Source organism: Bos indicus, chromosome 2, assembly GCF_029378745.1.
Source record: "Bos indicus isolate NIAB-ARS_2022 breed Sahiwal x Tharparkar chromosome 2, NIAB-ARS_B.indTharparkar_mat_pri_1.0, whole genome shotgun sequence".
In the NCBI taxonomy this organism is placed as follows: Eukaryota; Metazoa; Chordata; class Mammalia; order Artiodactyla; family Bovidae; genus Bos; species Bos indicus.
In genome coordinates, this window is record NC_091761.1 from 11,626,064 (window position 1) to 11,645,114 (window position 19,051).

Consider the following 19,051-nt stretch of genomic DNA (forward strand, 5'->3'; position numbering starts at 1 on the left):
CATTTCTGGAAGCAGAATGCCCAAGGGCAGAGCCAAGTCTGCAGCCACCACCCCTGATATACACTATCAATGTGCTCCCCCAGTCAAAATTGGCTTCCCTCACCCTGTTGTTGCTTTTATTCATTTTTGGTAATATTGTTTCATTTCACATTGTTAATGGTATTCTGTACTTTGTTTTTTAAACTTAAGTCATAAAATTTATGTTCCTTCCATTAAAAAGTAGAGAAATGGAATAGTATTAAAATAAACTAAATCATATACTTATTATGTATTTATTTAACTAGTAACCCTAGATTATTTTTAACCATAGCGAAACTTCTTTCATTTGTTAATGGTAGCTTAAATGAGAAATGCCTTCTCTAAAGAATTATAAATAAATCATTTATATTTGATAAATGTCTTTAGTTGATTGACATATTTAGAAATTAATAAATTTTAAATTATTTAAAGGATCACCACCTGAAGAATACAATTTTCAAACTGCTGTCAATCACTAAAAGGCAACTGAATAGCATTTCTTGATAGTGGTTATTTATTTCAGACTTGACTTTTGGTGGGTTTTTTTTTTTAATGTCTTTTATATAAGTCATTAAATTATCACCCCAGACTGGCATCTTTAAAAATTGCATAGCAAGATAAATATAATATATTCATACAGTCTACATAATTACAATTATTACAAAAGTTCAGAAATATTAGAGGTTTTTTCACACCTCTTTCTTACCTGCTTGTGAGCGTGGTCATATGAATTAATATGATTATCAAATTCCTGATGCTTGTAGTACTGCTTGTCACAGAGTTCACAGTAAAAATTGGCCTTCAGATCTTCCAGCGCTTTGGCTATGGTGTTCTCCTTCTCAGCATAATCCTGAAAAATAAAATTTTGAAGAAGGAAGCCATTAGTTTTCCTCTAAGGTTCCTTCCTTCTGACAGTTGACAGCTTAGTATAGTCATTGGAATTAAAAATAATATCACAGACAAAGAGATATATAAAGCCAATGCAAGCAAAGCAAATTAGAAGAAATTATCAGTTAAGGAAAATTAAAGATTAACAGAAGAGATCAAAATAAATAATGGAAAGAATATAGAAATATGGAGAAGAAAAAAAAATCACAGAAGAAATAGAAGCCCTTGCTTGAACAAGTTCCTATGCTATGTTAGCACAGAAGAAATATGAAACTCATACAACTGTTAATTCAACTGTCAATTTCTAGCTACACTGTCTATGTTTAGTTAACATAAAACTTCTAAATTATGAACATCTAAATATGTCCTCCATATTGGTGTGCAAATATTCAAGCTTGGTATTTTTGTTTGCTTCCCCAAAATATCTGTACAGCAATTTATTCATCCCAAGTAGATTTCATTTGACTAATGTTTTCATCTTGACCCACATCTGTTTAGGTTGCACTTTTAAAATTCACTAGTCTTTGGAAAATGAAATTCATTCCTGCAAGCTATTTACCTAAACTGAAAAGAATTAAACTGTATAAACAGATTGCTTTCATCATGCTGATAGTAAATAAATATCACTATACAATCAAACTCCTGAAAATATGAAAAATGCAGTGAGTTATCATTAGCTTTCATTTACAAAGCATAAAACAGGAAAATGTGTGTAGCACTTAGGTTTCCTTAAATCTAAATTTAATTGCTATTTCATGCTTCCTTAAATGTTAATGATGTCAGACATGAATAAACACTGAATGCTTGAAACACTGTCCAGGCCTTTCACTGAAGTACTGATATAAAGACCTACATTTCAGTCCCTACCATAGAATATATTTGTTTCTAATTTACAGATTGTCTCATGTTCAATTTATTTAAATTCAAAACAACTATACATTCAAGCCTCTTATGTGCTACACTCCCTCAGGCACTAGAATGTGGAGAAGAAACGACCGAATCTTTTCTATGTCAATGGCAGTAATCCTCTCACTAAATATACAGGCTAGAAAAACTCATAGTTTGAATATTTAAATTCGAAAAAATTTGAAAGTGATTTACTAACTGTAATTTCATGAGTGATTAATATGTTTGTTACCTTATTTTGCTATATATTTGTATATGCATCATTTCATAGTGTTCACCATCATTCTTGGTAAAACTTGTAGTATGTCTTGTAGCAATGCATAATACATCTGCATAATCTGTATGTACATAGTCCTCTTTCTTACTTTAAAGACAGTGATTTGTCATTATGTTTGATTAATTTTATCAACTTCACAGAAAGAGGTAATAAATTGCAAAAATTACTCAAATTGTTCATATATGAGTTGTCAATTTGAATAATTTACCATTTTGCAGCAGATTTCAGGCATATTCCCCATTCTTCTTTTTGCTTGCATCCAATATGTTTTTTTAAAAAGTTAGTTTAAAATGATGAAAATGACTCATACAGATCTAAACTGCTTACTGAATTTTTACAAAATCTTCGAAATAATACTTTGTAGATCATCCAATTTAAATGAAACAAAAATTAAGTACCATGATTTCATGGCAAAAGTGTGCAAAGAAGAGATAAAATTTTAATCAATATGAGTTGCATTAATATTATAATGGCAACAGTCTGGTTCAAAGCAGAATTAACTTTCAAAACAATATTTTTGAACAGCAATTTATTTGCAAACTAGTTGAATTTCCTTATTAATTATAATTACAGTTAAGCGACTTCCTCTCTCTAAATTTTTGGTTATTTCTTATTATGGTGTTGTTTTTTCCTTCCTAAGACTGATCTTTTTCCAGAGAAGCAATAATTTTTCCTAATTTTTCTTTCCTCAAATGTGGGAAATTTTTGAGTAAAGCAAACCGAGATTCTTAGGCTAAATTGCATTCTTCAAAAGTATAAGCCTTAGCCTAGATTTGAAAGAGGAAAACAAATCTAAAAATAATAGTCAAGATTTATTCAGTACTTTTTTAGGATCAGTTGCTGATTAGGGTTTGTATATATTAACTCATTCATATATTAACTCATTCAATCATGATCAAAATGATAAAAACATGCATTCTAGACATTTCCTCATTTTACAGGTGAGAGTACCAAAGCAAAGGAAAGTTAAATATCTAGCTTAATGATATATAATAAATAAATGTGCAGCTAATATTTGAGCACAAATAATTTGATCCATAACACTTCATTATGTTTAAACTTTTAAGCAGAAAATAAAGTAGAGAGAACAATATAAGAGCTCCCACATACCCATCACTTGGCTTCAACAATTATCTTTAACTTAGGGCCAACCTTGTTTCATTTTATCCACTCCTACCTCATATCCTTTCCCCTGCCTCAGATAATTTTTAAAGACAGTCCTAAATTCATATTATGTTACCTGTTAATCTTTCAGTGTGTATTTCTAAAATAGAAGATTTTTTTTTTAAAAATCAGAAAACCAATATCAGATCTAAAAAAAAACCAAAAAAACTACATTCAATTCTTACTATCATCAAATAGCCTGTCAGTTTGTTCACATAACTGCAATTATCTAATATTTTAAAAAAGTTGTTCAAAACAAGATTCAAATAAGGCCCATACATTACCTTCATCTGATATGATTCTCAGTCTCTTTCATGCTATAGGCGCTGCCACTCTTTGTTTTATTCTTCATGGTATTTTAGTTTTCAGATTTTTTTTTTGATTATACCTTACATTTTGTAAAACATTCAGAACTATAGAAACATTACAAGAAGATGACAATAAATTTTATAAGACCTTCTCTTTAATAAAATAATTGTTAATATTTTGGCATGTGTTTGTTCTCTTGCTTTCTCTCTATATCTTCCTAGAAGATGTTAAAAGCAGCATGGCATAGCTGCAGTTAAGGTTGCAAATGGTTTCACAGTAAGAAATATTTTTAGGCTAGAACTTTCAACTTGATATAAACTGCTGGAAGAAGTCAGGGCTGTGTCTTATAAAAAATCAGTAGAATAGAACGACTGGTTATTGAATGTGTCATAAGGGAAAAGAGTCATATGTACTTTCATTGATTATACATTTTTAAAAATGTGTGTAAACTGATGGATCCTGGAAGATGAGGAAAGGGTAGCTGCTGTGTGTGCAAATGGGGAGAAGCAGCATGGAGAACAAGGCTTCTAGTATCTAGAAAAAAAATTTAAGTATGTATGTAGAGAAAATCAGCCCTCATTAGGTTGACATGCCCAGTGCCCATGACCCCTCTCCTTCTCCAGTGCGGATGGTATCGAAAGAGGCCTTGACTGGTATCATAAAGCATAGTATGTATCATAAAGTATCATAGTATCATAAAGCACATTCAACACAGCTACCTCCTTGCATAAGTTAAGAAATGCATTGAATAAAATGAAAGAGTAACACAGCTGCTCATATTTCCTCCTCAAACGCAAACTCTCCCCTCTATCTGGCAAACACATTCTGTTCAATAATGTACACATTTCCCAATGCCCCACTAAGTACGATGGTAGAAAGTGAAGAAAGGATGAATTCTTGTAGCTATTAAGTCATACAAACTCTTCAAAGTTTGCTGCTGCTGCTAAGTCACTTCAGTCGTGTCCGACTCTGTGTATAGACTGCAGCCCACCAGGCTCCCCTGTCCCTGGGATTCTCCAGGCAAGAACACTGGAGTGGGTTGCCATTTCCTTCTCCAATGCATGAAAGTAAAAAGTGAAAGTGAAGTCACTCAGTCATGTTCGACCCTCAGCGACCCTATGGACTGCAGCCCACCAGTCCCATCCATGGGACTCTCCAGGCAAGAGTACTGGAGTCGGGTGCCATTGCCTTCTCCGAACACAGTTTACATATACCTAAAAACAGTAAAAGTTGAATCCTTATTTTCAGGGATCAGATCAGATCAGTCGCTCAGTCGTGTCCGACTCTTTGCGACCCCATGAATGGCAGCACGCCAGGCCTCCCTGTCCATCACCAACTCCTGGAGTTCACTCAGACTCACGTCCATTGAGTCAGTGATGCCATCCAGCCATCTCATCCTCTGTTGTCCCTTTCTCCTCCTGCCCCCAATCCTTCCCAGTATCAGAGTCTTTTCCAATGAGTCAACTCTTCACATGAGTTGGCCAAAGTACTGGAGTTTCAGCTTCAGCATCATTCCTTCCAAAGAAATCCCAGGGCTGATCTCCTTCAGAATGGACTGGTTGGATCTCCTTGCAGTCCAAGGGACCCTCAAGAGTCTTCTCCAACACCACAATTCAAAAGCATCAATTCTTCAGTGCTCAGCCTTATCCCCAAGTTACAAAGTCAATAATCTTTTCACATGCAACCATAGCAATTCTGCAGGGCAAGAGTTTTTGCAGAATAGCAAATTGATACAAGTTAACAGTTTATCTAGGGTTGCAGGGTCATTCCATCTATTCTATGCTGCTGCTGCTAAGTCGCTTCAGTCGTGTTCGACTCGGTGCGACCCCACAGACGGCAGACCACCAGGCTCCACCATCCCTGGGATTCTCCAGGCAAGAACACTGGAGTGGGTTGACATTTCCTTCTCCAATGCATGAAAGTGAAAAGTGAAAGTGAAGTTGCTCAGTCGTGTCCGACTCTTAGCAACCCCATAGGCTGCAGCCTACCAGGCTCCTCTGTCCATGGGATTTTCCAGGCAAGAGTACTGGAGTGGGGTGCCATTACCTTCTCCTATAGCACCCAGTAGGACTTTGAAGGGAAAACCTCTCTTTTCCAAAATGATGCAACTTATGTTGGCTTCAGCATAACACATGGCGTCAAATGCTATTCAGCCCCTCTTGAGAGTCAACCGTTGGAGAAGGCAATGGCAACCCACTCCGGTACTCTTGCCTGGAAAATCCCATGGACTGGTAGGCTGCAGTCCATGGGGTTTCTAGGAATTGGATACAACTGAGCGACTTCACTTTGACTTTTCACTTTCATGCACTGGAGAAGGAAATGGCTACCCACTCCACTATTCTTGCCTGGAGAATCCTAGGGATGGGGGAGCCTGGTGGGCTGCCGTCTATGGGGTTGCACAGAGTCGGACAGGACTGAAGCGACTTAGCAGCAGCAGCAGCAGCAAGAGTCAATCATAACTCAATGCCATCAGTAACCTTCCCTGAGGAACATGAGCTCCAGGAGAGCAGGGATTCACTCCTGCTTTGTTGACTGTGATATCTCCAGAGCTTATAACAGAGCCCAGCACTAGCAGACACTTGACAAATAATAATAAGGAATACCAGAACTGTCCTTTTTAATTAACATGTGTATAAAAAACAAATACGACAAAAACAAGCAGCACTAAGAGATACAATGTTATTAAAGTAGCCATGTTCATGTTTGGGCTTTCAGTATCCAGTCATTTGGGGGACATCTTTAGAGCTAACAGCAAATAATATATAAATTATCATTGCTAAATAATAGTTGTGATCATATATTACATCCAAGATTTCTGCCAGGAATGCTCTATTTAAAGTAGCTAAAGTTGTGAAGGTATAAATAGATCAGGCACTGTCAGTATATAATTATTTTCAATACTAAAAAATATTTGTATGTAATTAACACTTAAATACTTTGGAAAAATCTCTCTTCTCTGTCTCTATCTCTCTTATTGCTCCTATCAAGAATAAAAGTATCCTTGTGATTTATACCCAGCATAAATTTCACTATAGGTTCTCTAAAGAGAGAAAAAGTCTTTGCTAAAATTTGATTGTAATGAAAATATTAACCAAGGAAGAGGTCACAAAACTGTTCTAGTTTAAGAGGATATTTGATAGAAGGCATTTCATCAGAAAATCCATAGTCTACACATTCTGTAAAATACTGCACATCTTCTGGGCCATATCTCTTGTCCCAGTTAGTATCAAAGTGACAGGTTCTGAAACAGTCTCCAGCAGCCTTCTGTAGTACCACGTGGCTGCAGTTGTCCCCAGGCTGCGTTGAGGCATCACATCCCATTCAGTGGCTTCTCTGACTCATGATATAGGAGCTTGCATATTCCTTCTTAGCACTAACAAATATGCAACCCAGGAATGTTGAGCAGTTAACACCATACAGGTCCACCCTTGACCTTCATGGACAGTAAGAACTCAAGGATAAACTATTTCCCCTTTTACCTACCAGACAGATAATTTTGAGACACATTTCTAAGATTCCACAGAGATTCCCAGTGGGAAGGAGCACCAGTTACTTGTACTAGTGACAAACAGTAACTATATCCTTATATTAGCTTTTCTTACCTTTTCTATTTCTGTGGAACTTCATTTCTGCTTCCTGGGCTCATGTCCCAAGTAAATAAGTACTTGTCTCAGGGGAGAAGGATAGGGGGAAAGGGGACTTAAGAAGTTGGAGATCGACGTGTATACACTGCTATATTCGAAATGGATAACCAAGAAGAGCTTACTGTATACCACAGGGAACTCTGCTCAATGTTACATGATAGCCTGGATGGGGGGAGGGTTTACGGGAGAATCAGTTCAGTTCAGTTTAGTTCAGTCACTCAATCATGTCTGACTCTTTGCAACCCCATGGACTGCAGCATGCCAGGCCTCCCTGTCCGTCACCAACTCCCGGAGTTTACCCAAACTCATGTCCATTGAGTTGGTGATGCCATCCAACTATCTCATCCTTTGTCATATCCCCTTCTCCTCCTGCCCTCAATCTTTCCAAGCATCAGGGTCCTTTCAAAGGAGTCAGTTCTTCGCATCAGCTGGCCAAAGTATTGGAGTTTCAGCTTCAGCATCAGTCCTTCCAATGAATAATCAGGACTGATTTCCTTTAGGAGGGACTGGTTGGATATTTTTGCAGTCCAAGGGACTCTCAAGAGTCTTCTCCAACATGACAGTTCAAAAGCATCAATTCTTCAGTGCTCAGCTATCTTTATAGTCCAACTCTCAGGAGAATACATACATATACATATATATATATATATATATATGTGTGTGTGTGTGTGTGTGTGTGTGTGTGTGTGTATGACTGAGTCCCTTTGCTCTTCACTGAAACTATCAGAACACAGCTAATTGGCTATACTCCAATATAAAATAAAAAGTTCAAATAAAAAATAAATAACTGGTTGCATAGAAGCCTTTGTCTTGGGTTTGATTTTAAGATGAACTGGGAGAAGACTATCAGTTTTCTGGTATTTTCTATGAGTGTCTTTCTGACAAGACACGTTTTCTAGAATAAAATAAGATGATACCATATTTCAGCTCAAAATTCCCTAATAGCCCATCATCATTATTAGAATAAATGCTTTTATAATGACCCACACGTCCTCCTCCACCTGTTACTTGTACTACGTCTTTGTCATCAATTTCTATCATTCTCTTTTACTTTGCTTTCAGTTCACTTCAGTTCAGTCATTCAGGCGTGTCCGACTCTTTGTGACCCATGGACTTCAGCACACCAGGCTTCCCTGTCAATCACCAAGTCCTGCAGCTTGCTCATACTCATGTCCATCGAGTCAGAGATGCCATCCAACCATCTCATCCTTTGTCATCCCCTTCTCCTTCCACCTTCCTTCCCCTTCTCCTCCTGCCCTCAATCTTTCTCAGCATCAGGGTCTTTTCAAATGAGTCAGTTCTTCGCATCAGGTGGCCAAAGTATAAGAGTGTCAGCTTCATCATCAGTCCTTCCAATGAATATTCAGGACTGATTTCCTTTAAGATTGACTGGTTGGATCTCCTTGCAGTCCAAGGGACTCTCAAGAGTCTTCTCCAACACCACAGTTCAAAAGCATCAATTCTTTGGCGCTCAGCTTTCTTTATAGTCCAACTCTCACATCCCTATATGACTACTGGGAAAACCATAGCTTTGACTAGATGGACCTTTGTTGGCAAAGTAATGTCTCTGCTTTATCATATGCTGTCTAGTTTGGTCATAGCTTTTCTTCCAGGCAGCAAGCATCTTTTAATTTCATGGATGTAGGTACTTTGCTTTACCTACTCTTATTTCCTTAAGGTTTTTGAAACTTTAATTATACAATCACTTTGACACTTGGACTTATCATTTATTTTTCCTTGAATGTTCTCATACCAGGTGCTTGCATGAAATACTCATTCACTTCTTGCTGATCTCTGCTAAAATGTTCTTTCCTCAAAGATGACTTCCCTTATCATCCTTCTATAAGAGGAACACTTTATTCAGTTCTTTCCTTCTTTTATCTTTAGCTTTAAATTTAGGATGAGAAAGTTTATTCAGAAAGAGAACAGTTATAGAACACCATTTGGCATTGGAGACTGAAGGCTATATTAACAGCATGGGAGAGACAGGGTACATGCAAGAGTAAACAGGTTATGTAAACAAAGAAATGGAAATTCCAAGAAGGAATTTTTTAAAAATGCAAGAATTAAAAAAAAATTCTAATTGAAATGAATACTTTCAGGGGACTCATCAATAGACATGGTACAGCTGAGGAAAATGAAATTGAAGATGTGCCAACAAAATCTTAAACAAACTAAAATTTAAGGAGGAAGGAAAGAAAGAAGAAGCCAGAACACAGGAATGTATAAGAAATATGGGATAATATCACAAGGTATAATTAACTTTTTTTTAAATACCAGAAGGAGAAAAGAGAATGCAGTGGAAGAAATATTTGAAGAAAATTGGCTGAAAAGTTTCCTTATTAATAGAGATGCCAAATAACAGACCTAGGAAGCTCAGAGAACATTAAAAGGATATAAATAGTACAACGACAAACACCTACACATATCATATTTATACAACAGAAAGACAAAGAGAAAATCTTCAGATTCAGCCTCTATCAGATATACTAACCAAATCATCATCAATAGATCTTGCCTGTAAGTAATTCTTTTTTTCTTCAAGAAGAAAAGAATATAGGAAAAGTTGGAGAAGGAACAAATTAATGTAAAATAGATATATCCAAACATTTAAAAAGTTAACTTTGTTTAAAACAACAATACCATCAATGAATTGGGTAGTTACAACATATAAGTAAGCAAAATGAGTCACAGCAATGTCAGAAAGGAAAGTGTGTGCTCAGTTGCTCAGTCAGGTCTGACTCTTTGCAACCCTTTGGACTGTAGCCCACCAGGCTCCTCTGTCCATAGGATTTTTCAGGCAAGAATACTGGAGTGGGTTGCCAATTCCTCCTCTAGGGGATCTTCCAGATCCGGGGATCAAATCCTGCATTGCAGTCATTGGGGAAGCCTACTGTATAGAACAAGGCACTCAGTGATCTGTGGTGACCAAAGTGGGAAGGAAATCCAAAAAAGAGGGGATACATGTATACATAGAGCTGACTCATTTTTCTGTACAATAGGTACTAACACAACATTGTAAAGCAGCTATATTCCAATAAACCTTAATAAAAAAAAAAGAAAGCACTGGGGTAAAGGAAGAGTCTCCTAAAGGGCACCTGCACTGCCTGTGAAATGGTAGAGTGTTATGTGACACTGGACTTAGATTAGTAAGAACGCATGTTATAAACTCCAGACAGACCACTAAAAAGGTATTAAACTAAGGGAAGAGATAAAATTGAATAATATACATTGTTTAATTGCTTAATTAAAACTTGAGAAGGCAGAAAAAAAGGCCAAAAGAGAGAGAAACAAAGAATAAATTTAACAAATAGAAAACAAAGACAAACATGGTAGTTATTACATCAATTGCATAAAAAACTCACTTTAATTACATCAATTAAAAGAAAAAACTGCATAAAAAACAGGCTAACTATCATGTACAAGAAATCTGCTCTAAAGACCCAGGATAAAAGTAAAGACTGTTATGAAGGAAGTTGCTACAAGGGCAAATGAAGCTTGTTCATGTTGGAAACCCTGGACCCTGCTGCTGCTGCTGCTAAGTCGCTTCAGTCATGTCCGACTCTGTGCGACCCCATAGACGGCAGCCCACCAGGCTACCCCGTCCCTGGGATTCTCCAGGCAAGAACACTGGAGTGGGTTGCCATTTCTTTCTCCAATGCACCCTGGACCCTAGTGGAGAGCAAAAACCTAGGAGTTTTGTATTTATAGGGTCAGGGACCAAAGCTATTTATCCAACAAATCCCCTTAAGTATTGGCCCATGGCAGTTTTCGGAGGGCATTTACACCTGACACTATATACAGAAAACACTGTACCTATATTATAAACACATGTTACACTGACTCGATGGATGTGAGTCTCAGTGAACTCCGGGAGTTGGTGATGGACAGGGAGGCCTGGTGTGCTGCAATTCATGGGGTCGCAAAGAGTGAGACACGACTGAGCGACTGATCTGATCTGATCTGATGCAAATAGAAACACACACACACACACACATATATGTATATACTCACTACTTATAATTACATGAAATATCTGTTGTAATTTCTCACTATTATACATTCTGTGAAAGCAAGGTACTTATAGTCTGTTTATTGCTATATCCCCAATGCCTAAAGAATGACTAGAACAAATAGATATTAAAAAAGGTTGTTTAATAAATAAGTGAATAAACTAACTATATTTTTGGAGGTTGTACATATCATTTATTGTTTATAGACTTGAATCATGATTTTGGTGGTGTGTACTATTTGAGTAGATGGAAAAAATATGTTTGAAATACCCAAAATACACATATTATTTTTCTAATATAATTAATACTTATAACTCTTGCTATCTAAGTACCTGTGCAAAATTCAATGCTTCTTATACTATAATTTTCTGAAGGATAATTTGTAAGATTGCAATCTAGATTCCCTAAAGCTAGATATTGCTGCTAAGTCATTTCAGTCGTGTCCGACTCTTAGCGACCCCATGGACTGCAGCCTATCAGGCTCCTCCATCCATGGGATTTTCTAGGCAAGAGTACTGGAGTAGGGTACCATTGCCTTCTTAGTTATTTAATATTTTCTGTTACTTAGACATAATTTCATCCAATAATGTTTTCTTATACAACAGTTTATTCTATTTTCATTGTTAGCTACTTTAAACATAGCATTATACAATAGATCAAAAAGGTCAGAAATATGATTTTATTACATAATAATAAAATTAAAAGGAAATAATAAACATTTTAAAATTCCAAGTGCTCTGAAGCTTATAATAGCAATACAGATATCTATTTTCCCTCTAATAACTTGAACTGGAAGGGTTCACGACAACATTCAACAAGGCTAATTAGAGGCCAAGATTAATTCTTTTGGATTAGATGAGAAATTTGTGTATTTTCTCATACTGCATTTTGAGAATAGAAGATCTAAGAAGTTTTGCATATTTGTTAATGTATGTATTACTTTAAAAGATGGCCACATGGAAAAGAGGAGATAAGAGCACCTGAGAGTGTATGTGTATATTGCATACAGATATGTATAAACTGCAGATTTTTGGAAGGAAAGGTGAATTGTTAATTAATTTTAGACTAGTTCTACTTCTTCCTAAAGTCAAACAGTTTTCTCTCCTTTTCCCCCTTTTCTTTTCATTTCCTGGCTACAAAATGAAATTGTCTTGCTGAGAAGAAAATAAGGTAAAATAATAGTTCTCGAAACTTTTAGCCTTATGCATTTTTAGAAAATATTTTCCCCAAAAGCAAGCATGACACTGTAGGTGTCACATCGGAGGAGTTCCCCAGATGCCTTGCGAAGATCATAATGCAACCATAGCTTCCATAATAAGAGGAATAATACATGGAGACCTGCTGTCCCTCCCATTAGTGCCTGCAGGCTCTGCCCCTGCGGTTAATTCTGCTTTGTCTTGAACTCCAAATGGGAGTGATATTCTGTGTGTTTGATATATTGTTAGCACAGCAGGGAAAGCCCGTTTGAAAATAATCGTATGTTTCAGGTATCCAAAAGAAAAGGGACATTTTGCAAAGAACAGCATTTTAACTTGAAAAACTTAGAACTAAAATTTGGGTGGAGAAGACACAATGAAGAAGGTAAGAACATTAACACATATTGACTACCTCAAAAGAGCACTACACGTAAATTATTAGCCCCATTTTACATATGATGAAAACAAAACTAGAAGGAAAGAATAATTGGCCCACAATCCTATACAATGTGATGGGGAGTCTGACATTTTGTTTACTCTTGCTGAGCTACCCATGAACTTTCTTTCCATGCCTGACATTGTTTTCTTTTAGGAGAAATAAATAGTGGCCTAAAGAATTAACCCAGCAAAAAAGATACATGAGAGATACAGATTTTTAAAGACATTAAAATTTTAAAAAGAAAGTATATTTTGTTAAAATATAAATTTAGTTAAAATTTAAACATATGATGATGTAAAACATTTAATACTACTAGGATTACTTAGTGAACATATATACTTAAAACTATGAGAATGCTAGTTTGAATAATAAAATGAGCAAGATATGATTCTTCAGTGATTGAGGCTCTGAACAATGTAAGGAATGGGGAAGGAAGTGACCATGTAACCTACATGAAACCATAACCAGGTGACTTGATCACATCACTGGATAAAATTTATACTCTAGTTTTCTAATATAAGGGAAATACTATGCAAACAAAGTTTTTGATATATTCAATTTCTAGAAAACATAATACAAGTGCATTTTAAGAATAAATAGTGAACTCGCTAGTTAATATTGAAAATTTTCTACCATTGAGATGATATCCCTGCTTTTTATTTTAAAAATCCCAGGCTGCTATTTATGGCTGTAATTTGATAAAGATATCTATAGGGTTCATACTCATGCTACGACAAAAGATTTGAGTAAGGCAAAGAGAAAAAATATGAAAATGTTCTAAATTATATTTGATGAGGAAATGAACCTATATATTCTGGAACTGGAAGAAAAATTCTATTACCAAAAAAAAAGAAACTTTCTGGAGATATCTTCAGAATAAGTAATGACAATACTCATAACTGAATATTTCTATAGTACATACTGCATGCCAGCCTCATTTCAGGATACTTCATGTATTTCACATCATGTAATTCTCACAACTTAATGTGGTCGGTCCTCTTATTATTGTCAACTCACAGATAAAGGCACAGGGACACAGAGAATTTAAGAACCTGCCCTAGGTCAGATAGTTAGTGGGTGGCAAAATCAGTACATAGGAAATCTGTACGTAGGAAGCTTGGCTTCACTGTTGTATTATAATGATAGAAGCTGATGACAATGAGCTATAAAAACAAAAACACAGCACAATTCATGATTGTCCAAATGACTGTGCTTTAGAGCTAAAATTGGGATCATAAGGACAACAATAAAAAAGCATTTTTGTTTTAAACTCCTACCTGCTGTTTCAGTAGCCTGAGTCCCTCCCTGCAAATACTCCCCAGAGAGAAACTCCTATGTGCCCAGGCATGCTCTTTTTCTCCTTTACGAAGTCCTGCCTCCAGAAATGTCTGCTGCCAGGGCTCCTCTGCCCACTGAGCCGTGTGACCAGCTTTTTCCTGCTGTTCTTCCCCAGGCAGGTTCCCAAAGGCCCTAGTGATCATACTAAGGGTAATAACTCCTGTCATGATCAAAACCACTGTGGAGGCCTCCAATGCTGTGGGTTAGAGCAGAGTCCGATGTTCCAAGCACGTAGGAAGTGTAGAAATGTTTTCATACCTTGTAAAATATGATCTGAGCTTTCATCTACAGCTTTTTTTTTTTAACACAGAGATGACATTTAAGTACAATTAAGTATTTACAAATAAATTCAGCATGAAAAGTACATAATATTTTTCTTCAGACTATTTTTGTCTTTTTTTTTCTAATCTACAGCATTTAAATCTTTCTGTAGAGAACTGCTAACAACTTTGCTCTGTCTGTCTCTCTCTGTGTTTAGGAACAAATCACTAAGAAGATTGTATCTTTTATTATATCAGTATGTGCCACAAACAATTTTAACCTTCTCTTTTTAAACATCAAGACTATCAGACTGGAAAACCATAAAAGTCTGAAAAAAATATGAGAATGATAGTAAATATGAAATGTGAAAACTATTTCTAAAAGAAAATAAACTATCATTTCTGATGTAACTATAAAAAGTATTAAAATAAGTCAAACTAAGGCTGGAAATGGAAGCACTGCTGGCTCAGTGGTAAAGAATCTGCCTGCAATGCAGGAGACACAGGAGACATGGGTTCATTCCCTGAGTCAAGAAGACCCCTTGGAGGAGGAAATGGTAACACACTCCAGTATTCTTGCCTCGATAATTCCATAGACAGAGGAGCCTTGCGAGCTACAGTCCAAAGGGTTACAAAGTGTTAGACACTACTGAGCAACTGGAAAATTTCCACAAGGCTGGAAAATATGTTATAATTTGGAGACTAAATTAGGTATGTTACCTCAGAAGCTATACTACTCGTGACACACAAGTACCCAGTTCTGTGCGTGACCTATTGTTGACCAAGCAGTATGCTAGATGGATTCTTTGCTTATGAAGAAGGATAAACAGGGTTCCTGGAGTAGAGGAATACAAGAGCTAGTGAGCTAGAGGGCCACATAAAGAGATGGTGTCAACCTGGTAACATTAAGTGCTATGGTAAAGATTTCATGAGACCCTTTGGAGTACTTTAGGGTCAAGTGAGGCTTCTGGGGAAGGTGACAAGTGAACTGAGCTGTAAAGAAGCAGTAGCAATTATCCAAGAAAAGAAATGTCTGAATAGGTTCCCAGAAAACGAGATACAATGTACATAGTCACAGAGGTTTGAACAAACTTGATGAGGTCAGGGAACAAAAGCAGGGTATTATTAACAGGGTTTAAAGCACTAGGCAGAGCGCTTAAAAGAAAAAGCATGGAGAGTAAGTAAAAGTGTGACCACAAAGTCTGTGGCACAGGAAGGACCAGGCAGCTGTTTGGGTTACTCATGATAATTAAGAAGAGAAATTGGGAATAGGGAAGCTTGGTAACACACTTTTACAATTGCTCAAGCAAGAGATGGTGAGAGCCTGTGTTACAAAACCTATAGGTAAAAAACTGTTCGATTCTAAGATCAAAAGTCACATTGATTTTAATAATACAATTCTATCATATATTTATACCTAAACAATTTATAAACAATGAGTTTATCAAATCTTACTTTGAGGACTCCATCTAATAGTTCTATAGATTTAATGTACACAGTCACTGGTTTTAATCATGAAGTCCCACTATCAATCAACTCCACATTACTTTTCTCTCTAAAGTACTGACTCTGCATCCCGATGGCCATGAGTCACTCCCAGTGTCTGTAACTGTACGTGTGCACAAGCAACTCTCCAAGCTTCGTGAACATGGGTGGATTTCAGGCCTGGGTGGCTACTTTTGGTTAAGAAGCTCCTTGTGTTCAGTAATAGGCATCCCAGGAAGTACAGGCTCTGCCACACTGTCAATCATTGTCTAGCTTTGTTCTCTTTTCCTTAGGAGATATTTCACTGTTACTAAACAATTCCATTGTAAAGAACAGCTACAGGGTGCTAAGAGCCATGCTAGGCATTTCTGAATTATTCTTCATGAAAATTCTACAAGATTGATATTCTTAATCTTAATTTATAGATAAGGGGAAGGAGGCCCAGAGATTAAGCAGCTCTTCCAAATTTCAGAGGTACTGGGTCGCAGCATTAATATTTAAAACCACACCTGGTTATCTCAGCTTTGAAGCCCTGATCATTAATATGTAAGCCTGAAGGTATGCAATTCAATTTAATACCAAAAAAATCCTCGGGTACCTGCTATGTGTGAGAGCAAAAGAAGGTGTGGAATGGAAACATAAAACCAAATTGTTCTCTCCTCAGCAAACTAGTAGGGTAGGAGACAGTCCAAAGAGATGGCTATAATGCTGGGGCACAACTGCGATTAGACCACAAGTGAGAGAGAAATCACTTACTTAACTCAACAAGGAAAGAAAATAAGGGAAGAATGAAGAGGAGATGGCTTTAAACAGAATTCTAAAGAATGAAGAAGAGACTCCAACTCAGAAAGAGAACATTTGTCAGAAGGAACAGTAGGAATTATGACATGGAGTTGAAAATTCCTGGAGTTTTCTGGAAACAGCAAGTTGTTCAGAGTTGCCAGAGAGTTTGTGAAGATATACTCAGAAAACAAAATTGGGGACAACCCTGCTCTAAGGTTTGGAAGGGCTGTATGTCTTGATAATATAGATCTTTGTCCTATAGACAAAGGGAAAACTTCAGAAGTTTTAAACCGGCAAAAAGAAATGATTACAACTACCTGGGTGGGTAATATAACTCTCAACACTTCTTTCTTCAAGGTAATTTTTAAAATGCATATGTATCCTTAAGATAATTATATATATATACACACACACACACATGCACACATACATACATACATATTATATAAAATAATTTTTTCATGATGGTTTCAGGTTTAATTTGATTCTGTTGCCAACTGACAGAAAATGTTTCATAATAATTATAGTTCAAAGGAAAGGAAAGTAACAGAGTGGAGCTAACTGCTTCCTCTGCTTTGGGTTCAGTTGCACTCAATCTTTTCTGCAGAATGAATGGATAGCTCATATGCTTAAGTTCTATCTTCCTTTTATATCAATGTATCATTTTAAAATATTATTCATGTGTTGTTCTCAGTACAGCATGATTTTACAGTTTTATGTTTTTAAATTAGAAGGGAAATCACTAAAAGCAATTTTTGACAGCAAATCATTGTGATATGACTATTACATGACCCAATCTCTTTATTATAAAGAGAAAAACATAAATCTAGACATGTAAAAGGATTTTGCAAAGGTTATTATTTGTTTCTTGTTACAGAGTTCTAAACGGTTCTCAGTTATTTATCCATTAAACAAGTATTTACTAAATGCCTATACTATGAGGTCTCCTCCTCAACAGCACCCTTCAATATTCCAAAAACCACAAGTAATAACTTTTCCTCTTAAAGTGAAGCAGAGAGAACCAATACACTTTGCCTCTTGTCAACTTACAAGAAAAGTAAACAAGAAAATGATGACTTTTTATCCAGGCAATAAACTACATAATAGTTATAAAGAAGTTTTAAAAAAGAGAAAATAGTTATAAAGCAGAAATAAGGTATGAAATGCCTGAAAATTTCTTGATAAAGTATTTTTTTTTAATTTTTTTTTAAGAAATTCTGCTAGCTTATTGCTAGGTCTCCATCTTAGAAAAATAGGACACTTACCCAAGAATGTCCCCAGTGAGTTAAGAGAGATACGACTGTGTTATCAAAAACACAGTTTTTGACCTGTGTAATGGAAGACTCTGAACTTCTCCCCATTTTGACTGTGGGAGCTCAACTGCAAGGCATAGGTAACATTCTTTTTGCCAGCTTTTACTTGCCAAGTAGAAATGAGATCTTGAGGCCACAAACCATCAGAGAAGCAGATTAATTAACAAATACTGCCTAGTATTACATTTGTCATAAGAAAAGGGTGATGAAATCTTTTAGGCCAGTCTGTGCCTTAGTATTCTGAATTTCCCCCTCACTGAAATGATAAAAAAAAAAAAAAAATAGAGAAAAAGTTACACATGGTCCTTGTCTTTATGGAGCTTACAATCTAATGAGGCTGAATGAATGAAAAAGAAGAAAATAAGCTCAAAATTGCAAGAAGAAAATAATTACAAACTGTTATGTTTTCTAAAACAAGAGTTTGTAAGGAAGAAAAATGTTAAACAAGACAGTTATGAGGAAACAGTAGAGATTAATGCAGAATTAAGTGAATAGAAAATAGATAAATCATAAACAAAATCCCCCAAAAGTGGTTCTTTGGAAAAAAAAAAAAGAAATTGGCAAATGTTTAGCTAGATTTACAAAGACAATGGAGAGGAATTAAAGAGAAGACATCACTAAATCAGGAATGAAAGAGAAGACATCACTACCAAGTTTATAGAAACATCAAAACTTATAAACTCATAAACTCATACAACAAACAAAATTGCCAGTATATTAGGTAACATTGTTGAAATGAAAAAAAAAAATCTTGTGATGACACAAACTGCTGCACCTTATTCAAGAATAAATAGAAAATTTGAATATATGTAAAACATAAAGAGATTAATTAGTAATTTTCAAACAATAAGCAAAGAAAAACTCAGACCCAGATGGTTTCACTGGTGAAGGCTATACGACATTGATGTAGTTACACCACTTCACAAATTCTTCCAGAAAATAGAAATGAAAATTTCCCAACTTACTTCATGAGGCCAGTATTACTCTGACCCCATGGCAGAGAAAGACATCAAAGAAA

The 19,051-nt window shown here is 36.0% G+C and overlaps 1 protein-coding gene across 1 annotated transcript in view; it reads right to left on the reverse strand.

Annotated features, from left to right (window-relative positions):
* ZNF804A (zinc finger protein 804A) overlaps positions 1-19,051 on the reverse strand; it is a 347,715-nt gene that overhangs the window by 69,171 nt on the left and 259,493 nt on the right. The window contains exon 2 of the mRNA XM_070802557.1: positions 725-868. Coding sequence (XP_070658658.1) covers positions 725-868 — 144 coding nt within the window. The remainder of the gene's footprint in view (positions 1-724; positions 869-19,051) is intronic.